This window comes from Thermobia domestica, chromosome 17, assembly GCF_964235325.1.
Source record: "Thermobia domestica chromosome 17, izTheDome1.hap1.1, whole genome shotgun sequence".
Lineage (NCBI taxonomy): Eukaryota > Metazoa > Arthropoda > Insecta > Zygentoma > Lepismatidae > Thermobia > Thermobia domestica.
The window spans coordinates 104503676-104523188 of record NC_137470.1 but is presented as its reverse complement, the minus strand read 5'-3'; the positions used below and the strand labels follow the sequence as shown (position 1 = coordinate 104523188).

General features: G+C 34.8%; 1 protein-coding gene across 8 annotated transcripts in view; it reads left to right on the top strand.

The window, feature by feature from the left end:
* Window positions 1-19513, top strand: part of LOC145674276 (BTB/POZ domain-containing protein 8-like) — a 257841-nt gene that overhangs the window by 159516 nt on the left and 78812 nt on the right. For 6 of the 8 annotated variants that reach the window (XM_081744118.1, XM_081744116.1, XM_081744114.1 and 3 more), the window contains one exon: window positions 4223-4255. The exons of the other annotated variants lie outside the window; for them this stretch is intronic. In XM_081744118.1, the coding sequence (XP_081600244.1) occupies window positions 4223-4255 (33 nt within the window). The remainder of the gene's footprint in view (window positions 1-4222; window positions 4256-19513) is intronic. 8 annotated transcript variants of the gene reach the window in all.

Here is a 19513-nt window from a genome sequence, read left to right as displayed (position 1 = left end):
ATCCACCCCTCTCGCCCCTCATAGCCTCGGTCCACTCAACAGTTGTTTGTTTCAGGAAGAATACGAAACAGATATTCCCTCATCTTACCTCTGCAATACTTGTGTACATTTCATTCATTTCGGTCCATTTCCTCTTGTCTTTTTTGCGTCAACTTTCAAATTTTTGAGTGGGAGCTTTTGCCCGCTAAAACCATTTATCGACAGAAAATTAAAAAAACGCGTATTCGTTTATTTTTTGCCTATTGTTCATACAAAAAGTTTCGTTCAAATTTCCCATGTCCTTTACAAACATCTGACATACTTTTACTAGCACTTTTGGCATTTCGTGATCAAAGGTTTGGAGGGGTCCGTGCCCCACCTTTTCGTATTCGTTTATTTTTAGCGTATTGTCGATACAGAAAGTTATGTTGCAATTCTTCAAGTCCTTTACACACATCTGACATACTGTTACTAGCACATTCGATATTTCGTTATCAAAGGTTCGGTGCCCCAAACAACCCTTTCTTCCAAGAACATACTTAACCCGTATTCCCTCATTTTATGTCTACAATTCTGACACACCTTAATTCACTTTGGTTCATTCTTTTTACCTTTCGGGTGTCAAATTTCAAATTTTTTGGTGGGGGACTTTGCCCCCTAAAACCGATTTTCCTCAGAATATAATAAACAGTATATGTTTATTTTTTTGCGTATTGTCCATACACAAAGTTATGTTGAAATTCTTCATGTCTTTAACACACATCTGAAATACTGTTACTGGCACTTTTGATTTTTCGTGATCAAATGTTTGGATGGTTCGGTGCCCCACCCAACCGTTTTCTGAAGGAAAATACGAAACTCGTATAATCATTTCACGTCTACAATGTCTGTGCAAAATTACGTTCACTTCGGTTCACTTCCTCTTAGCATTCTGCATCAACTTTCAAAATTTTCTGGTGAGTTTTTTTGCAACCTTAAAACCGTTTCTCCGCAGAAAATAAAATAACTGTATACGTTTATATTTGGCGTTTTGTCCATACACAAAGTTATGCTGCAATTCTTCATGTCCTTTACACACACATCTGACATGCTGTGACTAGTACTTTCGATATTTCGTGATCAAAGGTTTGGAGGGGTCGGTGCCCCAAATAACCCTTTTTTCCCCAGGAATATACTAAACCCGTATTCCTTCATTTCATGTCTGTAATATCTGAGCACAACTTCTTCACTTTGGTTCTTTTCTTCCTGTCTTTCGGGCGTCAACACTCAAAATTTTTGGGTAGGGTCTTTTGCCCCCCAAAACCGCTTTTTTTTTCAGAAAATAAAACACAGTATATGTTTATTTTTTGCGTATTGTCCATACACAATGTTTCGTTGCAAGTCTTTATGTGCTTTACACACATCTGACATACTGTTACTAGCACTTTCGACATTTCGTGATCAAAGGTTTGGAGGGGTCTTTGCCCTACCCAACCCTTTTTTGCAGGAGTATATGGAACCCGTTTTTTTTGTTTTTTTTTTTTTTGTCATTTTACATCCACAATATCTGTGCACATTTTAATTCACTTTGGTTTACTTGTTTTTGCCTTTCGCGTGTCAATTTTCAAAATTTTTTGTTGGGGATTTTGACCCCTAAAATTTTCTTCCGCAGAACATAAAAAACAAGTGTTCGTTTATTTTTGCGTATTGTTCATACACAAAATTATGTTGCAATTCTCCATGTCCTTTACAAACATCTGACATACTGTTACTAGCACTTTTGATATTTTGTGATCAAAGTTTGGAGGGATTAGTGCCTCACCCAACTGTTTTTTTCAAGTAAAATACGAAACCCTTTTTTTGTCATTTTACGTCTACAGTATCTGTCCACAACATCGTTTACTTCGGTTCACTTCTTTTCGCCTTTTCGGAGTCAAGTATCAAAATTTTGGGTGAGGCTTTTGCCCCCTAAAACCGTTTTTCCGCAGAAAATAAAAAACGTATTCGTTTGTTTTTTCGTATTGTCCATACGTAAATTTTCGTGGCAATTCTTCATGTTCTTTACACACATCTGACATACTGTTACCAACACTTTTGATGTTTCGTGATCAAATGTTTTGGGGGGGCCCATGCCCCACCGAACCGTTTTTTTATTAAAATACGAAACCCGGATTACTTCATTTTCCGTCTGCAATATCTGTGCACAATTGCACTCATTTCGTTTCAGTTGTTCTTGCCTTTCGGGTGTCAACTTTTTAAATTTTGATTTGGGCTTTTATATTAAATCTTTGCATTATATAACTCTCTTTTTTTATGAGATTCTTTTTGAGGGGCGAAGGAGAGAAATGGTTTGCTCTGATATCTGTTTCTTGCCATTCAGCTTGTTTGAACTGCTTAAGTAAGAACATTTTGTAACTTTTGATGTCATCCAACTCCGTCACGATAATAAAATTGTAATTCTTGCAGTTTGCCACACTGATATATTTGTTACAATATTGAGGTTTGGTCCAACGCCTTTCGAATTTGCAACCAACCGAAGCGCCGAGCTTTTTGGGTTGCCTGCTATTGCAGGAAAAGGAGAATTGCAGGTGGTAATGCACTTTTGAAGTCGTGTATACAAGAGATACAGATAGGAGCCATAATATATTCCTCGACCAATGTGTAGGTAGAGGCAAATGGAAGAGAAGGATGCACCATTGGCATGAAGTGTACGCAGTAGCCAATGAAAGTTAACATCTCGACAAATGTGAATCACTCTATTAACGGTTAGTTCAATTTTTGAGACACAGTGTATTGCTAGGAATAGGTCTGTGGCAATTTGAATGATTAAGCATAAACCAAGAAAGGGACCAAAATTTCATCAGTGTGAAATGTAAATTGGTGCTGGAAGATCTAGTAATGCGTTATTAGCAATTTTAAATAAAAGGTGATGTAAACGTATTGGTATTGACATATTTTGGAAGGTCGAAGAGGTCTCTGGTACAAGAAAGTAATTTTCACGACGGCAAATAATGTAATAAATAAGTATATAGCTAGTATAATAGTATTTATTGAAATTCATGTTATTTAAAATGTTATACTAGGAATTTCGTGATAACTAATTATTGATAGTTGAGGGTCAGAAATGGAAATTGAGTTAGGAATGAGTAACTGGTCAATGACTCAAATAACTAATAAAATAGGAGGATTGGAGAGGTTTAATAGAAGAAGATTAGAGGTTAAAGTAAATATTTCATTTGATGCTAGTCTTGTTACATAAATAAATAATACTAATATACCGCCCAGAAAAACTAAAACAAGAGGATATAAGAGAATCAAGGTGATTCTCTTATAGTGAAAATAATTAAGGAACTGATAATAGTATTGGTAATGAGTATTAAGCCTATTAAGAGAGGGTGGGATATTTGAATTAGAATGAATCTTAAGATTGTCTAAATTATAAGTAATATTCATGTTATTTTAATTTTAAAGGGTAGTTTATTAAAATATTAGTTTTGGGTACTAAAGATAAGTTTAGACTTTCTCTTGATGCTTTTAAAATTAAATTCATTAATGGTTTACAGACCAACGTTTTGATTAAACTATTAAAGCTTATAAAAATATTATTTACATTGTTTTCTTGTTTTTTTTTATTATTTTGGGCATAAATTGTTTTATTATCCAGCGTAAACATTTATTAATAGTCTTACTAAGACTTGAATTTGAAGTATTAATGACTTTCTTGTCATTATCTTATTTTTTAGATAGATTATAAGTTGAGAACTCATTTTGTTTACTATTTTTAACTTTAGTGTTTGTGAAGGGAGTTTAGGATTATCTATTTTAGTATCTATTATTCGAACTCACGGGGGAGATTATTTCAATTCTTTAGTTGTGTTGCGATGTTAAAGTATTTATTATTTATATTGTATTTAATTTATTTGGGTTTTAATTTTAAATTATGGTGAGTTGTTCAGTTTTGTCTTATCAGAGTGTGCTTTTTTTATTTATAAATGAGATAGTATAAGATTTGTTCCTTGAAGAGTGGGTTGTCTATGAAGAGATGGTTTGAGATATTCATTAATTTTGTTAAGTATTTGAATTTTTATAGTTATAATTATGACTAGACAAGAAGTATTGAGTAGCTCTTTATATTGTGCTAATTTTATTAATTTAGTTTTAGTACTACTTGTACTATTTTATTTGAGATTTTCTTTTTCTAGATTATTTATGTTTTACTTCTTTTTTGAAGGATCAATAATTCCTACTTTGTTCTTAATTTTAGGTTGGGGGTATCAACCTGAACTTTTGCAGGCAGGCATGTATTTACTGTTTTATACCTTATTCGCTTCCTTACCTCTTTTGATCAGTGTTTTTCAGTTAGAATATATTAAGGATAATTTGTTAATGATTAGTATAGGGAGTGTTATAAATTTAAGGATTAGATATTATATGTGATATTTTACCTTAGTAGTAGCTTTTTTTTTTTAATTAGAATACCTATATTTTTAGTTCATATGTGATTGCCGAGGGCTCATGTTGATGCTCCAGTAAGTGGATCAATAATTCTAGCTAGCGTTCTACCAAGGTTAGGACGTATGGCTTGTTACGTATTATGTATTTTGTGGAAAATGTGGCTGTAAATATAAATTTGATTTGATTTGGAATTAGTGTTGTGGGAATTTGATCAGTTAGATTAATTTTGTTTGCGGCAGCCTGATGTAAAATCTTTGATTCCTTATTCTTCTGTGGCTCATATAGTGTTAGTGTTAATGGGTTTGATGACGATAAGACTATGAGAATTTAGAGGAGCATTAACATTGATGATTGTGCATGGCGCATGTTCTTCAGGATTATTCAGTCTTACAAATATTTCTTATGAACGTCTAGGAAGTCGAAGATTGCTAATTAATCGAGGTATATTATCTTTCATACCGAGCATAAGCCTTTGGCGATTTTATCAAGAATTGCTAATATGGCTGCCCCTCCCCCTACGTTGAATTTATTAGGTGAAATTAATTTATTAAACAGAATTGTTGGGTGATCATGGGTGTAGGTTTAGCATTACTTTCCTTTTTTAGCAGCTTATAGATTGTGTTTATATTCATATACTCTATATGGTAAACCTTATTCTAGTTTGTACTCTTGTTGGGGAAGGAGTGTGCGGGAATACTTATTGTTAATATGAAATTGATTGCCCTTAAATTTGTTAATATATTTTACTGGTACAAGATTTTTTGCTTTTATAGTTGCTTGGGTAGTTTAATAAAAATTTTAGTTTGTGGAACTAAGGAAGCCTTTCAAAAGCCTCCAGGCCGTGGTTTCACCTTTCTCAATTTGTTTAACTAGATTTCTATTCTTAAATAGCATAAATATTTTTTTTATTTGTACTAGGCTTAATATTTTTAATTAATAGGTATAGTGTATTTATTGAGGGAGAAGTTATTTTTTTAATCCTTTAACCGCCATGAGGCATCGACATTATGCCTCACTGTTTTTGTAAATTTGTGCCGCGTGGCACTTATGGATGCCTCACGTTGATTGCTTTCGTATGCTATGTGGTAACACGAAAGTCCACAGGAATCGTTTACTGTGTTGAAATCGTAAAGCCAGTGGCTCCATAGACTTATTTATGTAATTGGCCTTAGGTTTATGACCCTTGTTAATTGTTTGATGGTCGTATCTGTTAGTTTCTACTACCATGTGTTGAATAATGTCGTCAGTGATATACAGCTTGAAAAAAAAATCTTACGTCACTTAATCGGAGAAGTTATCGAAGATTTCAGGTTTGATTCCTGGTCTACTTTCAGTAAATGGAAAATTATTTAAAGTAGTCTCATCAACGGGTCCCCAAATGACATTATTAGAAATTTCAACATCTAATGAGGGAGTTTGTCTACGGGCATATAATTTGAAGTACTCGTCAACTACCTCTATAAAAATTGTTGCGGAGGTACCGCTGGGTTCAGAAACTTCGATACTTGAATAGAGCACATACTAGTTCATAAGTGAAGTCTAGACCCGACTATAGTAGGTCTCATAGTTTTAAAGCTATGGACCTTTAAAATTCAGTTTTTCATGTTTTCGGCAGCCCGTAACTCCGAAAGGAATCATTTGTGCACCAAGGTTGGTCCATACATTTTGTCTTATCTTATTGTCAGGAGTAACCTCCCAAAGTTGCCGGTGTTGTTTTGAAACACCCTGTATATATAGATTACATGTAACCTTAAGGTGAGTGAGAAGGACTGCTGCTAAACCTTAAGGGTAGCGGTAGGAAAGAAGGAGCTATTGGGTTGGAGTACTTGTTTTTGTTTATTAATTAGTGTCTGAAGCAGTTAAGCACATACGTAAATACTTAGGTTACATGCGTAAAGCCTGTTGTTTTTGGATTTAACGTACAATCCTGTGTAACGTCCTGCTGCAAACATATAATTGAAAAGGTAGGTTTTGTACGTACTTTGCGTATAAGTGTTTCATATAAATGTCCTTTCCGTATCTCAGTATCTCACGTACAGACAGTCATATGTGACGTATAGCTGACGGAAGTAAGATACATATACGCATGTAATATACGGAAGAAGCGTACGTTATCCTCCAGTGGCATGATGCACCATCTAAGCGGGAAAAGAGCAGTACGTATATAGAATATGGATAAAGTATCTTCTGTACAGATTTCCGTAGTAAACATATGGAGTTCTTATATTTGTAAGACGACACCGAAAGTAGATTTCCAACTGGAATTTTTCTGTATTCAACTAAAAAACAGTGTCGTTGGAGTGGTTGAGAATTAGAAAGGCGATGGACCAAACCTCAATTTTGTTACAAATATAGGAGTGTGGCAAACTGCAAATAAGAGAATAATAAATTTTAAGAATAACGATTTTATTATTGTGAGGTAAATTGATAACATAAAGAGATACAAAATGATATTACTTAAAGAGTTCAAACAAGATGAATGGTAATTCATATACATCAGAGGAAAGCAGTTTCTCTCTTTTTCAAAAAAAAAAAAAAAAAAAAAAAATGAAAAAAGAAAGAAAAAGAAAAAATCTCGTAAGGTTACATAATGTATAGGTTTAATATAAAAGCCTAACAGCACAAAAGAAACATCCACAAGAAATGAATAGAGAGACAAATACAGAATAAGGGACACCATTGGCGTAGCAGACTTCAGCCCTCATATGAAAGATAAAGAGATGTGATAAAGAGTCATTATTATTATTATTATTATTATTATTATTATTATTATTACTATTAAAATTCGTTTCCTTTTCAAATCTCTGACTCTGCCTAATAGCATGTCTGCATATACCGGTCATGTCTGCACTTTTTGTCAATAAGCGGTCCCAAAGGAAGGGAAAAAAAGAATGAAAACCTCGGAGAGAGAGGAACAAAGCAAACATTTTAAATCATTTTAACATTTGAAATCATGAACTTAATGCATACATAGAAATTTATGAAAATGAATAAGAAAAATAACTTACTTTATTTAACTTTGTTTAGCAAGAACAGAGTTCTAAGAGAAATTGTGGTACACAATATCTGTAACTGTTGTTCTTCTATTATGATTCCTTCACATTGCTACAGCACAAGAAGGCATTTTTATTTACACCCACAAACACACACACAAACAAAAAAACATTATATTACACAAAAGGAAGGGCACAAATAGACGTAAAAATAAATAGGTACACACGTACTCAAGTTGACGACACTATCTTGCAATATTACATGTCTGTACAGCCAAGCCCACGTAAAGAATTCTCTATCTTCCGAGATATTTACTTCTTCACTATTAAATATAATTCGACTAAGTAGTCTAAAACGTACCAAAAAATGTGCACTAAAAGCGAAAGTAACACAATTCAACACAACAAAAACTCGAACTAAGTAAAGAATTGTTTGTGGTCTTACTCGCGCGCGAAGCAGACGACAACCTTAAGTTCCTCGTTATTGACGTCACTGCGAAGAGACCGTAGAAGCAGAGGTTCTGGACATAGGTTAAGAGCACTTCCTGCTGTGAAAGGATTGACATGTAAAAATAACCGAAAACGACCGATATTAGTATCGTATCCATAAGTCTCTATGTCGCCGATAGTAACAATCCGATAGCTCTAAAGTCCAAGTACAGCCCAGTTGGCATGAGGCGTGAGAAATAGAATCTCTGAAATGACTGAGATTAGTTTCGAACACATAGTTTGAATTCGTCAAGCTATTAGGTTACAAACATATATATATACAATTGTGTGTGTGCGTGTGTATGTATTTGGATCTATGAATGTATGTTTCAGTGTAAACCCGGGACGTTTATTAGTGTGCATTTCATAAAATTCTGCGTCGCTGAAATGAAGCGATGTTCCCAATGCCGTTTAAGTCAAAGTTAATCCAGATCGCCAGAGTGTGAGGGTAAGGTGGAAAATGTCAACAATGACTGAGATTGGTGTGAAATTAATAGTTTTTGAGATCTTGAAACGTCTGACTCGTTTCAGATGACCTTTCTCAGATAGTATCCATTTAAGCTGATGTTTTAAAATATATTAATTTGATTAAATATACATCCTGTGCCTGTAGGGTTTTGCAATATTTATACCAAAAGTTGATTATCTTCTGTATTTTTATCTTTAAAATAAATATTATAAGTGAAAGAGAATCAAATATTTTCCCGAAACCTATTCTCCCCGTGCGAAAACTTGCATTTCAGCTAGTATATACAGTATATACATTAACTTCCTTCGATTTGTTTCTGGTTACATCATTACTGCTGACTGTGTAAAATTAGAAAGTGTAAAATAAATTTTGTTTTATTCTTGAATTTTCTTGGACAACATGCCGTTTGAAAATGGACGACTCATTTAAAAATTATACTGGATGTCACTTTCACCGATACTAAAAAAAAAAAAAAAAATAACATAACATAAAAAATAAAAAAATAAAAAAAATCGTGGCGCTAGGAAAATACGTCGTTCAATGCCAATAATAATTTATTTTGTTAGAAGAAACGAAGTTTTAACTAGTAGATTGTTGTTTGTCTTTTCGCAAAGGTAACATATATACACGGTTTGTCCGGGAAGTAGCAGGACTTCTAATTCTCGGCTAAACGTAGTGAAGGAGGGGGATGTTACTGTCCTGGATGGATGGGGGGAGTCTTAGCTATGAGTGTACCAGTCGCCAGTCATTCCCAAGCCTTCACGGAGTGTAGATCGATTTTAACGTGAACACCATTGAAGGTGCCTTGTCATCCCACAATGAATTGTGTGATAGAGCAGCATTAAGAGTTTAAAGTTTTGACTAAACTGGGTAAAAATGCGAATGAGACCATGATATCATCAAGACTGCTTGTGCGAGTGATGCCACGCGATCAGAACCCGCATGAGTAAGTTGAAAATTAAATTGATGTTGATCATCTTTTTTGACAGCCAGGGAGCGGTTCACAGATAGTTTGTACCGCCTGATCAAACTGCGAATGCTGCATTCTACTTGAAAGTACTTTTAAAAATCAGAAAACGAGTAACCCGCGTCCGTCCAACAATCGTTGGATCGTGGAAGCTTCATAACGACAATGCGTTGACCCACACGACCCTTGCTGTCATGGACTTCCTGACCAAACATGACTTCACACAGCCTTACCAACCATCCTACAGACTAGGTGTCGGTCCTGTAGATTTCTTCGTCTTCCCCCGAAAGAAAAAACTCATAAAAGAAGGTCACTACGGCTCAGTCCAGGACATTGAAGAAGCCGTAACAAGGGAGTTTCTGCGCTTCAGTGATTTGCAGAGTCTCTGAAAACGTGTGGTGATGCATACGTGGCATATTTTGAAAACTATTAAGTCGATGTGTCAAAATTGTGAATAATTCTTTAAAAAAAAAACGTCAGTTCTACTACTTTCTGGACAAACCCGGTTTATCTGACGCACGTAGTACTTACTACCAAATTAATTCATAGCTTTCGTCTCACCTCAAAATGCCTATAATTTGTAACGCTTACCTTTTCAACAATAATGAGACATAGGTTGTACAACACATTACATTAAATCCACCCTATTGTAACAAGACACCATTGAGACTAATGAAGATTAAGAAAAATGCAATTTATTTTTAATTTTACTTAACAGTATAATGCAAATATTAAAGAAACTGAAGAGGGTTGACTGACTACGAAGAGAATGACATGTAAAAAGCTTCGTATAAAAACTACAGTAGATTAACTGAATCTTTACAGAAATTCACCCACTATAGTTTAACTCTTTAGAGACAGTCATTGCACACAAATATCTTGACGGAGAGGGCGGAGGTGGTTTATAAATACTCATTTGAATTTAATTTGTGAAATAAAACTTCAATTTCCATTTACAGGCTTGGATGGCTTTTAATTCAACCTTTTTTTCTTCGTCGTCTCTGAAGACAGATTGATATTCATCCTTAAAGGACCCCCTTTAAAGAAGGGCGTGGCACAGGAACGCACAGCAGATCGTTCCGTTGAGGACGAGCGTAGTATATGAATACAAAATGCTATTAATAAAATTAGCATAGGTATGTATAACATATAAATGATGAATCCCATGCCATAAACATCGCCAGCACCTACTGGCTCACTTGCCGGTAAATGTCGATCGTCGATATAGCGACGCGTCGAAGGATTACCACAAATGTGCCACTAGCGACAGGGTTTTGTCCAGTCGAAACAATTATCTAGAGTCAGGTGTTGAAGTTACCACCACGTAGCAGTGAGAGTTCCATTTTGGACCATGTTCCTTGTATTCGTATCGGAGAATCGCGAAGGGACCAACACGAACTATCGCCAGTCATGTGAATGCGGCTGTTATTATATATTATTTTTTCCTGACGAATTGTTCCTAAAGTGAGCTCTGAGGGTCAAGAGTAACACCTGCCTCTACATTATGAAATGAAAGATATTGAAATGAGTACGTAGAATTGTATGAATTTAGATGGTAACTATCCCTGATCATTGGAAACTGAATATGGGAGAATTATAAAATACACTAAATAAACCCTCGTCATTTGTTATAAAATTGCATGGCGAATGCATTTTATCTGATCCCAAACGGTTATCGTCGAATATACACGGCTAAAGGAGCACTTTCATTGACCAAAGTAAAAAGACCTTAACGATTCATCCCTCTACCAGCGAAGTTTTCTTCATCGCCTCCCTGTCGAAGTCGGAAGAACACGCGCCAAGTATTCATAAGGTCGGTAGTTCATGCTTACGCCAGAGTACTTTTCTTAGTGTTTTTAGACTCACCTTAATGTAAAGAACTCACCCATTTAGGCGATTTAACATACTTTTGGAGAGTATTTTTGTGGTTCATTGGCGTTTCGTCGCGTCTCTGCCGCTGGTGGTATAATTTTGAACACGAAAATAAGGCCACCGCGGGCCGTCGCTGCCAATTTTTGGCGAAATATCGCAAGTTGCAATCGGTAGTCCACTGACGCTTACGGCATTGGGGAAAGTGGAATGGGTTTGAAACAAACAATCAAGATAACAAGTAGCAGTGTCTTGTGTACAGCATATGAAGAAATTCGGTTTGTATGGCGTACTATTTTTCTCATTTTTATGGAAACTACAAGTTGTAATAGATTTGTAACACTGTCGATTCTAGTATTGAAATTAATGTAGAGATGGAGCTCTTAATACATTGTAGAAAACCATTTCTTCCTATCCGTTACCTTTTTTACAGTAAAATAATTAACGGCAACACCAGAAGTGGCTGCTTTCTGCGAATTCCAGTTTGAATAGAAGCCTAATTAAGATGAATCGAACCTAATCTTAGAACTCTAAATCGATTCCAGAAGAACTCTGGATCTATCGCTTCCCGCTATATCTTATTCTTTTTTTTTTTTTTTTTTTTCTCTATGTAGATTAGTATTGGAGTCACAAGTTGTAGTGTGTTCCTATCACTTCCTTTTATAGTATAGAGTTAAGAAGAAAAGTGAAACGTATTCTTGTTACGCTTAATGGATTGCAGAAAATAACTTGTCGCTATCTACCGTTTCCGGCTTACAGTGATCAACGTTAAAACCAGAAATTTTTGATTTGTAGTACTTCGGTCAGATGGATCACCTCCATCTACGACCTCGGTAACTTTTATTCCTATACAACCTACTCAAAACTGATAGTGATCCAGTAAATAGTGTTTAAGATTTTGTGTCTCCGGGAAGGACACACGGACAAAATATATGAGTATAGAGGAATTTTGGTAAATCGAACTTCTTAAGAGAAGTTTCACTGCGTTGTAATGTTAAATGTTACCCTAGTAGCTGAGACAACTTACAAACACTTTGTTGTAAACTTGAATTGCAAATCGGCCAAGCTTGCATCCCACTTGATTGGAAAACGTGCAAGCATGCCGAAAGCTGGATTTCAGTAACGAAGTTACATGGAGGCAACCTTGCAATCAGTGTTCCACTCAAGCTTGACTCAAGCGTTTTAAAAGTCAAGTGAAGTCAATATCCAATGAACGGCGAATGCTGACACTCTGCGAAAGGTCTAACGCATCGCTTGCACATACAACAAAAGGCAGATTGTATGAAAGCATGCGTTTCAAGTGCAAGCGTAGAAAGCCAAAAGCCAAGCACGTGTCAACTGCTCGAAAGCTATCTTAGTACTAGGCTAATATTTTGAGAATTTTTTTTGTTTCTAAAACAATAAATCTAAATTATTTTGTTTTGTGCTTTCAGGGATTCAGTTGAAACGATTACAAATTAGCAAATCACATATGCAAATATAGGGCCTATCCGGTTGCAATTATGTGAACAACCTTTTAAGGCAGATGGCTGAAATTCAGCTTAAATTTAGAAGGGACTATGTCGATTATATTATATGAAAGCAAATTGTCCTAAAATGGATGGAACATAGTCAAAAAGCTCTAAACTTTAACACTAATGTCAATAAAGAAATCAGTTAAAAACGAATAATTCCTCCATTTGTCTCAGGAACCAAAAGATGGAGATGGCTGAAAATCAGCTTAAATATAGAACAGATTACGTAAATTCTACATACAAAAAATAAATTATCTTGAAATAGATAGAACAGTAACAAAAAGCACGAAACATTGATGTGCATGGATAACCAATGAAAAACAAATAATTCCTCCACTTATCTCGAAAACCTAAAGACGGAAATGGCTGAAATTCAGCTTCAGTATAGATGAGACTATGTAGATTCTATATTCAGAGAAGAAATTGTCCTAAAATTTGTGCAAAATAGTAAAAATCCCGAAACACGAACATTAAGGTCAATGGTAAATCAATGAAAAACCTGAAATCGTTCACATATCTCAAAAAATATAATGAGATGGCTAATTGAAAGCTTATTGCAAAGACAACATCAATAATTTTAAAACGATGCATAGCATATAAGGTAGATATGGATAGAACCTTGTCAAAAGTCAAGTTGTTTGAGTAAAATCAATAATGAAGATAAAGTATAGGTATCTTCCTCGAATCACCCAGGGCATCCCAAGCGGAGGTAACGTGCTTGAAATATCTCATATCTGTATTTGGAATTTCCAGACTTGATTTAGCACGCAACGTGACTTTTGACGTGATCACCTGACACAGTCTGATCCTTATGAAGAACCGGATAGGCACTATAGAAAACATCCTCCTTCAAACAGGTTGTCAAATGACAAACTATTGAATCTAGTCTACTAATATATATAATCAGTATTTCAACCTTCCCAAGTCTGAAAAATACCTTACGGAAATTCTGAGAAAAAATGATCAAACCTATCAATATAAAAACTAAAAATCTTGACAAAAAGAATTGCTAATATTAACATTTCTGAGTTCAGAAGAATAGGACAAGTATGATTAAATTATTGAAGCTACTTAACGAAACCTGAAAGAGGTTGAAGTTCTACACGTGATCTTTTCTCACAGCAACAGAACACTCTATGAATCGTACTTAATTAGGACCACATTATCTACATTGAATTTCAACAGAGGTAATACTGGTAAGAAATGAGACAGCCTTCTCACCGAGCCAACCAATCGGCGATTTAATTTAATACTAGTAGAACCTGCGCACTCTACACAGCGCATCATTCACGTATGAGCATTACTTTCCCTGTCATTCTTCACAACATCTGTACACGTCCCTTTACAGACGCAAGTGAAGGACCTCTTGATAAAAATCGGCAAGGTGTACCATAAGGTTGAAATTTCTTTTTCTATTATTTTTTAAATATCTAGCACCGTTTGCAAGGTTTGAGATTACTTCCGCTGGAGTTTCTAATTCATGTACGGTAATTGTTTTCTTTTTTTGCATGCAGTATGTAATAAGAAAATACATTACACACACAGTTAATTATAATGTCAGTGACATATGGTGTTCATTGGGCAAAACACTGAACAAGAAAGATTCATCTTAGATTGGAGAAATGGTTATCCATCGTTTTTAATTATCATTTTTCCATGAAATAAATGCCGGAAGGATATGATAACCCCATATACAAATGTGTTGTGTTGGAATGTATAACCCACAGGATATGATGCTTTACATTTTTAAAATTTCAACATTTCCAGTGTACACCTAAAACATGTAATAAAGGAATAACACCCTTTTTAAAACACTTAATTTAAACTGAAGAATCTATACAAAATTTGCAATCGATCAGTGGAAACTGCATCTTTCTAAAGCCTATAATTCTCGAGAACTCACTATCAACAGCATTGGCCACAAACATGTAAACTTTTCTTGGCCACAAACATATCGTTCCTTGATCACAAACATATAAACCTAACATCTTAAGATATAGATCTCTTAAAAAGAATTACAGCTTTCATTAGATGCTTCGAATAGAATTTTAGGACTCTTGCAGCACCTAAGCTATATAAGACTTAAAGATATAAGTGGGATCCAAACCACCACAATGGATTAAATCTCTCCCACTGAAAACCGAAAGCGGAAATCTGTACATCAAAGGCACGTGAGCTAACCACTAGACAGCAAGATGGGTCAACTTTCACTAGAGAATTGTCATATCGTATTTGAAGTAACCAAACTACATTATTGTCAATTAAATAAACATGTTCCGGTAATACTCATACATAAAAATATAGTATAACCCAACATATAATCTGAAACTCTCTACTTCATTTGGATAATAGGGGCCTCGGTGACTCAGTAGTAGAGCGTTCACCTCTGGTGCATGGGGTCCTTAGTTCAATCCCAGCTCGAGAGAAGTGAGCTTTGTGGTGGATAAACACCGTGTGCGTTGGTTTTCTCGAAGTTCTCCCATTTCGTCCCACCTTTTTCATTCCACCATTTCTTGTGATCATCGTCTCTTTTAGCAAAGCTGGCATAACCGTGGAACGTATGGCATAACCGTTCATTTCATTTCTTTTCTTTTCCTTTTCTTCCTTTTTTTTTTTTTTTTGGGGATACTGATTTTTATTTATTTCCAGGTATCCTAAAAGATATTTTTTTCATAGTACAAAACAGTATTTCTTTTTTAAAATTTCATATCTTAAATAACTTCTTGAATTAAGAGTTCGTTGCCGCAGAAACTCACACTAGTTATTGGATCTTACATGTGCTTTGTGAAAACTCAACCCAGTTAGTGTGTTTTGTTCAACTTCTGAATTCTTCTTTTTTAAATACCCTAAGGAATATTTCTTTCACCCTTCATAAATAGAACTCTCTAATCGTATTTTCTATGACAACAGAGCATTCTATTTCTCCTAAGCTATGTCTTCTAATTACCCATAGGATAATTGGTGACTTGTTGCTACTGATGTGGCTAGTGCAATGTGTAGGTAACTTCTACATTCATTCGTTTCTTCATTATTGTTTTGTTTAGTCCTTTTTTGTACTTTTGTATTTTAGGGGAATATATGGGTTATCTTTTCCAGTCCAAAGGCTAATAACTTATCCTGGCTGAAGAGTAAAATCGAAGGGATTTCTTCATTTTCATCTGTTTCTACCATTAGGTGTACAGCAAAAAATGAGGTGTTGGAACAACACAAAATGACTACCGCTTTAGCGTGTTACTTGTCATCGCCTTCTGAACATATCAGAAAGAACTCAGTACTCTGTAATTTTTTGCATTAGGTTTTTATTGTTTGGTATGAGCAAAGCTTTACGAATATATTTGGCATTTATACCAAGTAAAGAATAACGTTTAATGTTTCTTGTAATTGGTGACAATAATAGTATTGTAAACCTGTAAATTGTCTGACAACAGTTACAACAATAGCAGTGTTTCCACCTGTTTTCCTTATATCTTATTCTTGTGTCTTAACATATAAGAACAGAAGATTGCGAAACTTCTACTTATATAACAGTTGTGAGACAATTCTAAAGTTTACAAAACTATTCTTGTGACCGATTACAGGAAACATAGAACGTTATTCGTTGTTTGGTATAAGTACCAAATATACTGCTTAAAGCTTAGCTTATACCAAATAATAGAAAACAATGCAAGTTCTCACAGCCAGTAGCTAGTTATTTCTGATATGCTTTGAAGGCGATGTCATTGGTGTTTGTCAAAGAGAGGGCATAACCCTATAATGGCAAGGGAAAATAAATCGATGAATAAGGATTTATAAAGTTAGCCCTATTCCCGTAATCTAAAAAAAAAATCTTGGTGTAAGATTAACACACAAGTAACACATTAAAGTGGTAGTCATTTTGTGTTGTTTCAACACCTCATTTTTTGCTGTGAATGTTTTTATTTAGGGTGATCCTACCGTAATGAACCAAACATAGATGAATGGCCGTGACCTTGGGATTTGTGTAATAAAATGGCAGTTACAATTTCGAACATATAGAAAATCTCGTATGATTATAAAGTTTCAGAGAATCTTTATATTTAACATCATAGAAGTACTCGTGCTACAACGATAATAAACATTAAATTCAAAATTAACTATGCACAAGGAATTGGATAAAGGCTACTCAATTACCATTATTTTACGTGTGAATATGAGTGTACCAGTAACGTTCACGTGGGTGTTTCAAAAATTCAACAAAAATAGTTTCCGTTTTGGTGCCTTCATATATTTAACTTGCCACAATCTTCTTAATTTTTGTATCTTACTTATGTGAATGATACATCTAATTATTTTGATTCTTCTTCCTTTTGTACAACAACTACTTTCTTTTGATATACAGGGCTATTATAATTAAAATCCCACTTTCAAAGTGCAGTAAAAAAGCACTAGTCAGAATGACTTCAAATTTGAACTAAATATACTTCAAGAAGGGGGAAACGGTATTTCATAAGAATAAAAAAATCTAAAGTGTATCAGTAGATGGCGCTGTAAGCGGCGTGACGAAATTGGATTTGGCTACAAGTGAAATTTAGAATCTAAATACGGCGGCTTTGGCATGAGTTGCGCATTGAACCAACTGTAGTGTTCAATGTGCATGATTGTTTCGGTTTCGTAGTGGAAAAAATACCGACATTGTAGTGGATTTCCACTAACAGCGCACAATTGTTGAATGACTTGGAAGTCATTTTGTTGGTCACAAAGGCGAAACAATCATGCACATTAAACACGAGAGTTGTTTTAATGTTAAACTCATGCCAAAACCATCGTATTTCGATTCAAAATGTCATGCAGCTTACAGTGCCATCTATTGACACACTTTGCAACTCTTTTGTTCTTATGTCATACCGTTTCTCCTTGAAGTATATTCAGTTCAAATTTGAAGTCATTCTGACCAGTAGTTTTCTTTTTACGGCATTTTGAAAGTGGAACTTTTAATTATAATTACATTGTACATGCCAAACAAATGTTAGCAACTATGTAAGGAAGTATCACAGCTAAAATGCAATGACTGCATTGTCAATTTTCTGTTGATATGAATACAAGAAAAACGACCATTATTAAAGTGTCATTTTGATCATAGTTTATGGTGATTATGTGGTATCCAATTATCAAAAGTGCACTCATACTGATACATTAGATTCGGATTGGTAGATTGGATTAAGGTTTAGCTTCCCTTTCATCTCCGAGGGTATACGAACATAGACCTACAGTTTAAAGTGGGCTCCGAATCGCATGAGCTTCGGGAATCAAACCTCTATTTGTTGCACAAAAATGTTCATACTAACCATAGCCATGATCGAGATTGATTACATTCTGAATTATTTATAAGACAATACGGCAAGTACGTGTATTTGAGAGTTACAAGCATCGGCAAATCGAGGATTAAATAAATAATACTATTGAATGTGAATCTCATTATTGTGTTCAATGTTGTTCTATAAAGTATCGAACCTAAAAAAAGGAAGAAAAAAAGAAAACGCATACCAGTCTGTAGATCAACAAAATGCATCAAACTTAGTGTTTAAAGTCTACGTGATGGACTGTATATTGGGCTTTTAAAGTAAAGCCAATCAGATATTAAAGCAAACAAATACACGATAGCTTTGTTAGCGTCTGAAAGCATCTACAACTAATACATTCCATACATGAAATTTTAGCTGAATACTCTTTTAAAGTGTGTAATTAATTCTATGATTACTGTGCAGAAGTAACATTAATGATAGAATGTACAACATCCTTCCGGGAGGACGTAAGGTCCTAAAAGTCTTACGATGTTTATCTATAAATTAGAGTACTTTGTGTACTTCAACAGGACAGAAGGTTCTCTTGGTGGGAAGAGCATGAACTCTTGTTCTAGCACAGAAAAAGTCATGTTGGTACGAAAGGCATGAAGGCGGCTCTGTACAAAAGTCCTTCCGAAAGAGCCTTCCGGCAGGACGGATGGTTGTACGTTCTATCATTTAATATGTGGACATCTACTTACTCCTAGCTGAAATGTAATTCGAACAATGGTTGTTCTAATCCTCTGTAATACTACTGTTGCTTAACTTCCTGGTGATTTTTTAATCACAAATAAATTAGAAAACAAAAATATTTTTCTTATTGCGACTTTACAGTAGAATTGATTATTCAAATGAAGTCATTCCTTGTATTTAACATATATCTTTATGTACTCCAAGACATCTAAAGGAAATTTATATAAACTACTTTCAGCTACAGCAATGTTACTCTGCGTCACACACTCCTTACACCAAAACATCAGTTCTTTAAATATGGGAGTAGAAAATACGTGTAAAACACCTAAAATTAATTGACTTCGTTGTGGGAAATAGTTAAACATCCTATCAGTATTTCAGAAAATCCTACTGGCACTGTGAGCAGAAAAAAACAATTCACAAAGTTTTTCACAAGGTGTAAAAGGAGAACCATAAATATTCACACTTCGCAACAATTGTTTCATTCTACTTCGCAATCTACAAAAATAGATAGTATTTGTTCTCATCTACTTGATGATCAGAGTGTCTCAGTGGTACAGCTATTATCTCTAGTACTTGTGGCCCCTGGTTCGATCTCCGGCCAAGTAAGTTTGTGGTGGACAAAATCGTGTCTGTGGGTTTTCTCTGGCTATTCCCGCTTCCTCCCAGTTTATTATTCCAACAATTCGCCTCAGTCATCCGTCTCCTTTAGCCAAATGGGTATAATCGTGGGACATTAAATTTAAATGTTTCATTTCATTTCATTTATTCACATTTTCTTGAGCCAATAAACACAAATTTTGCAA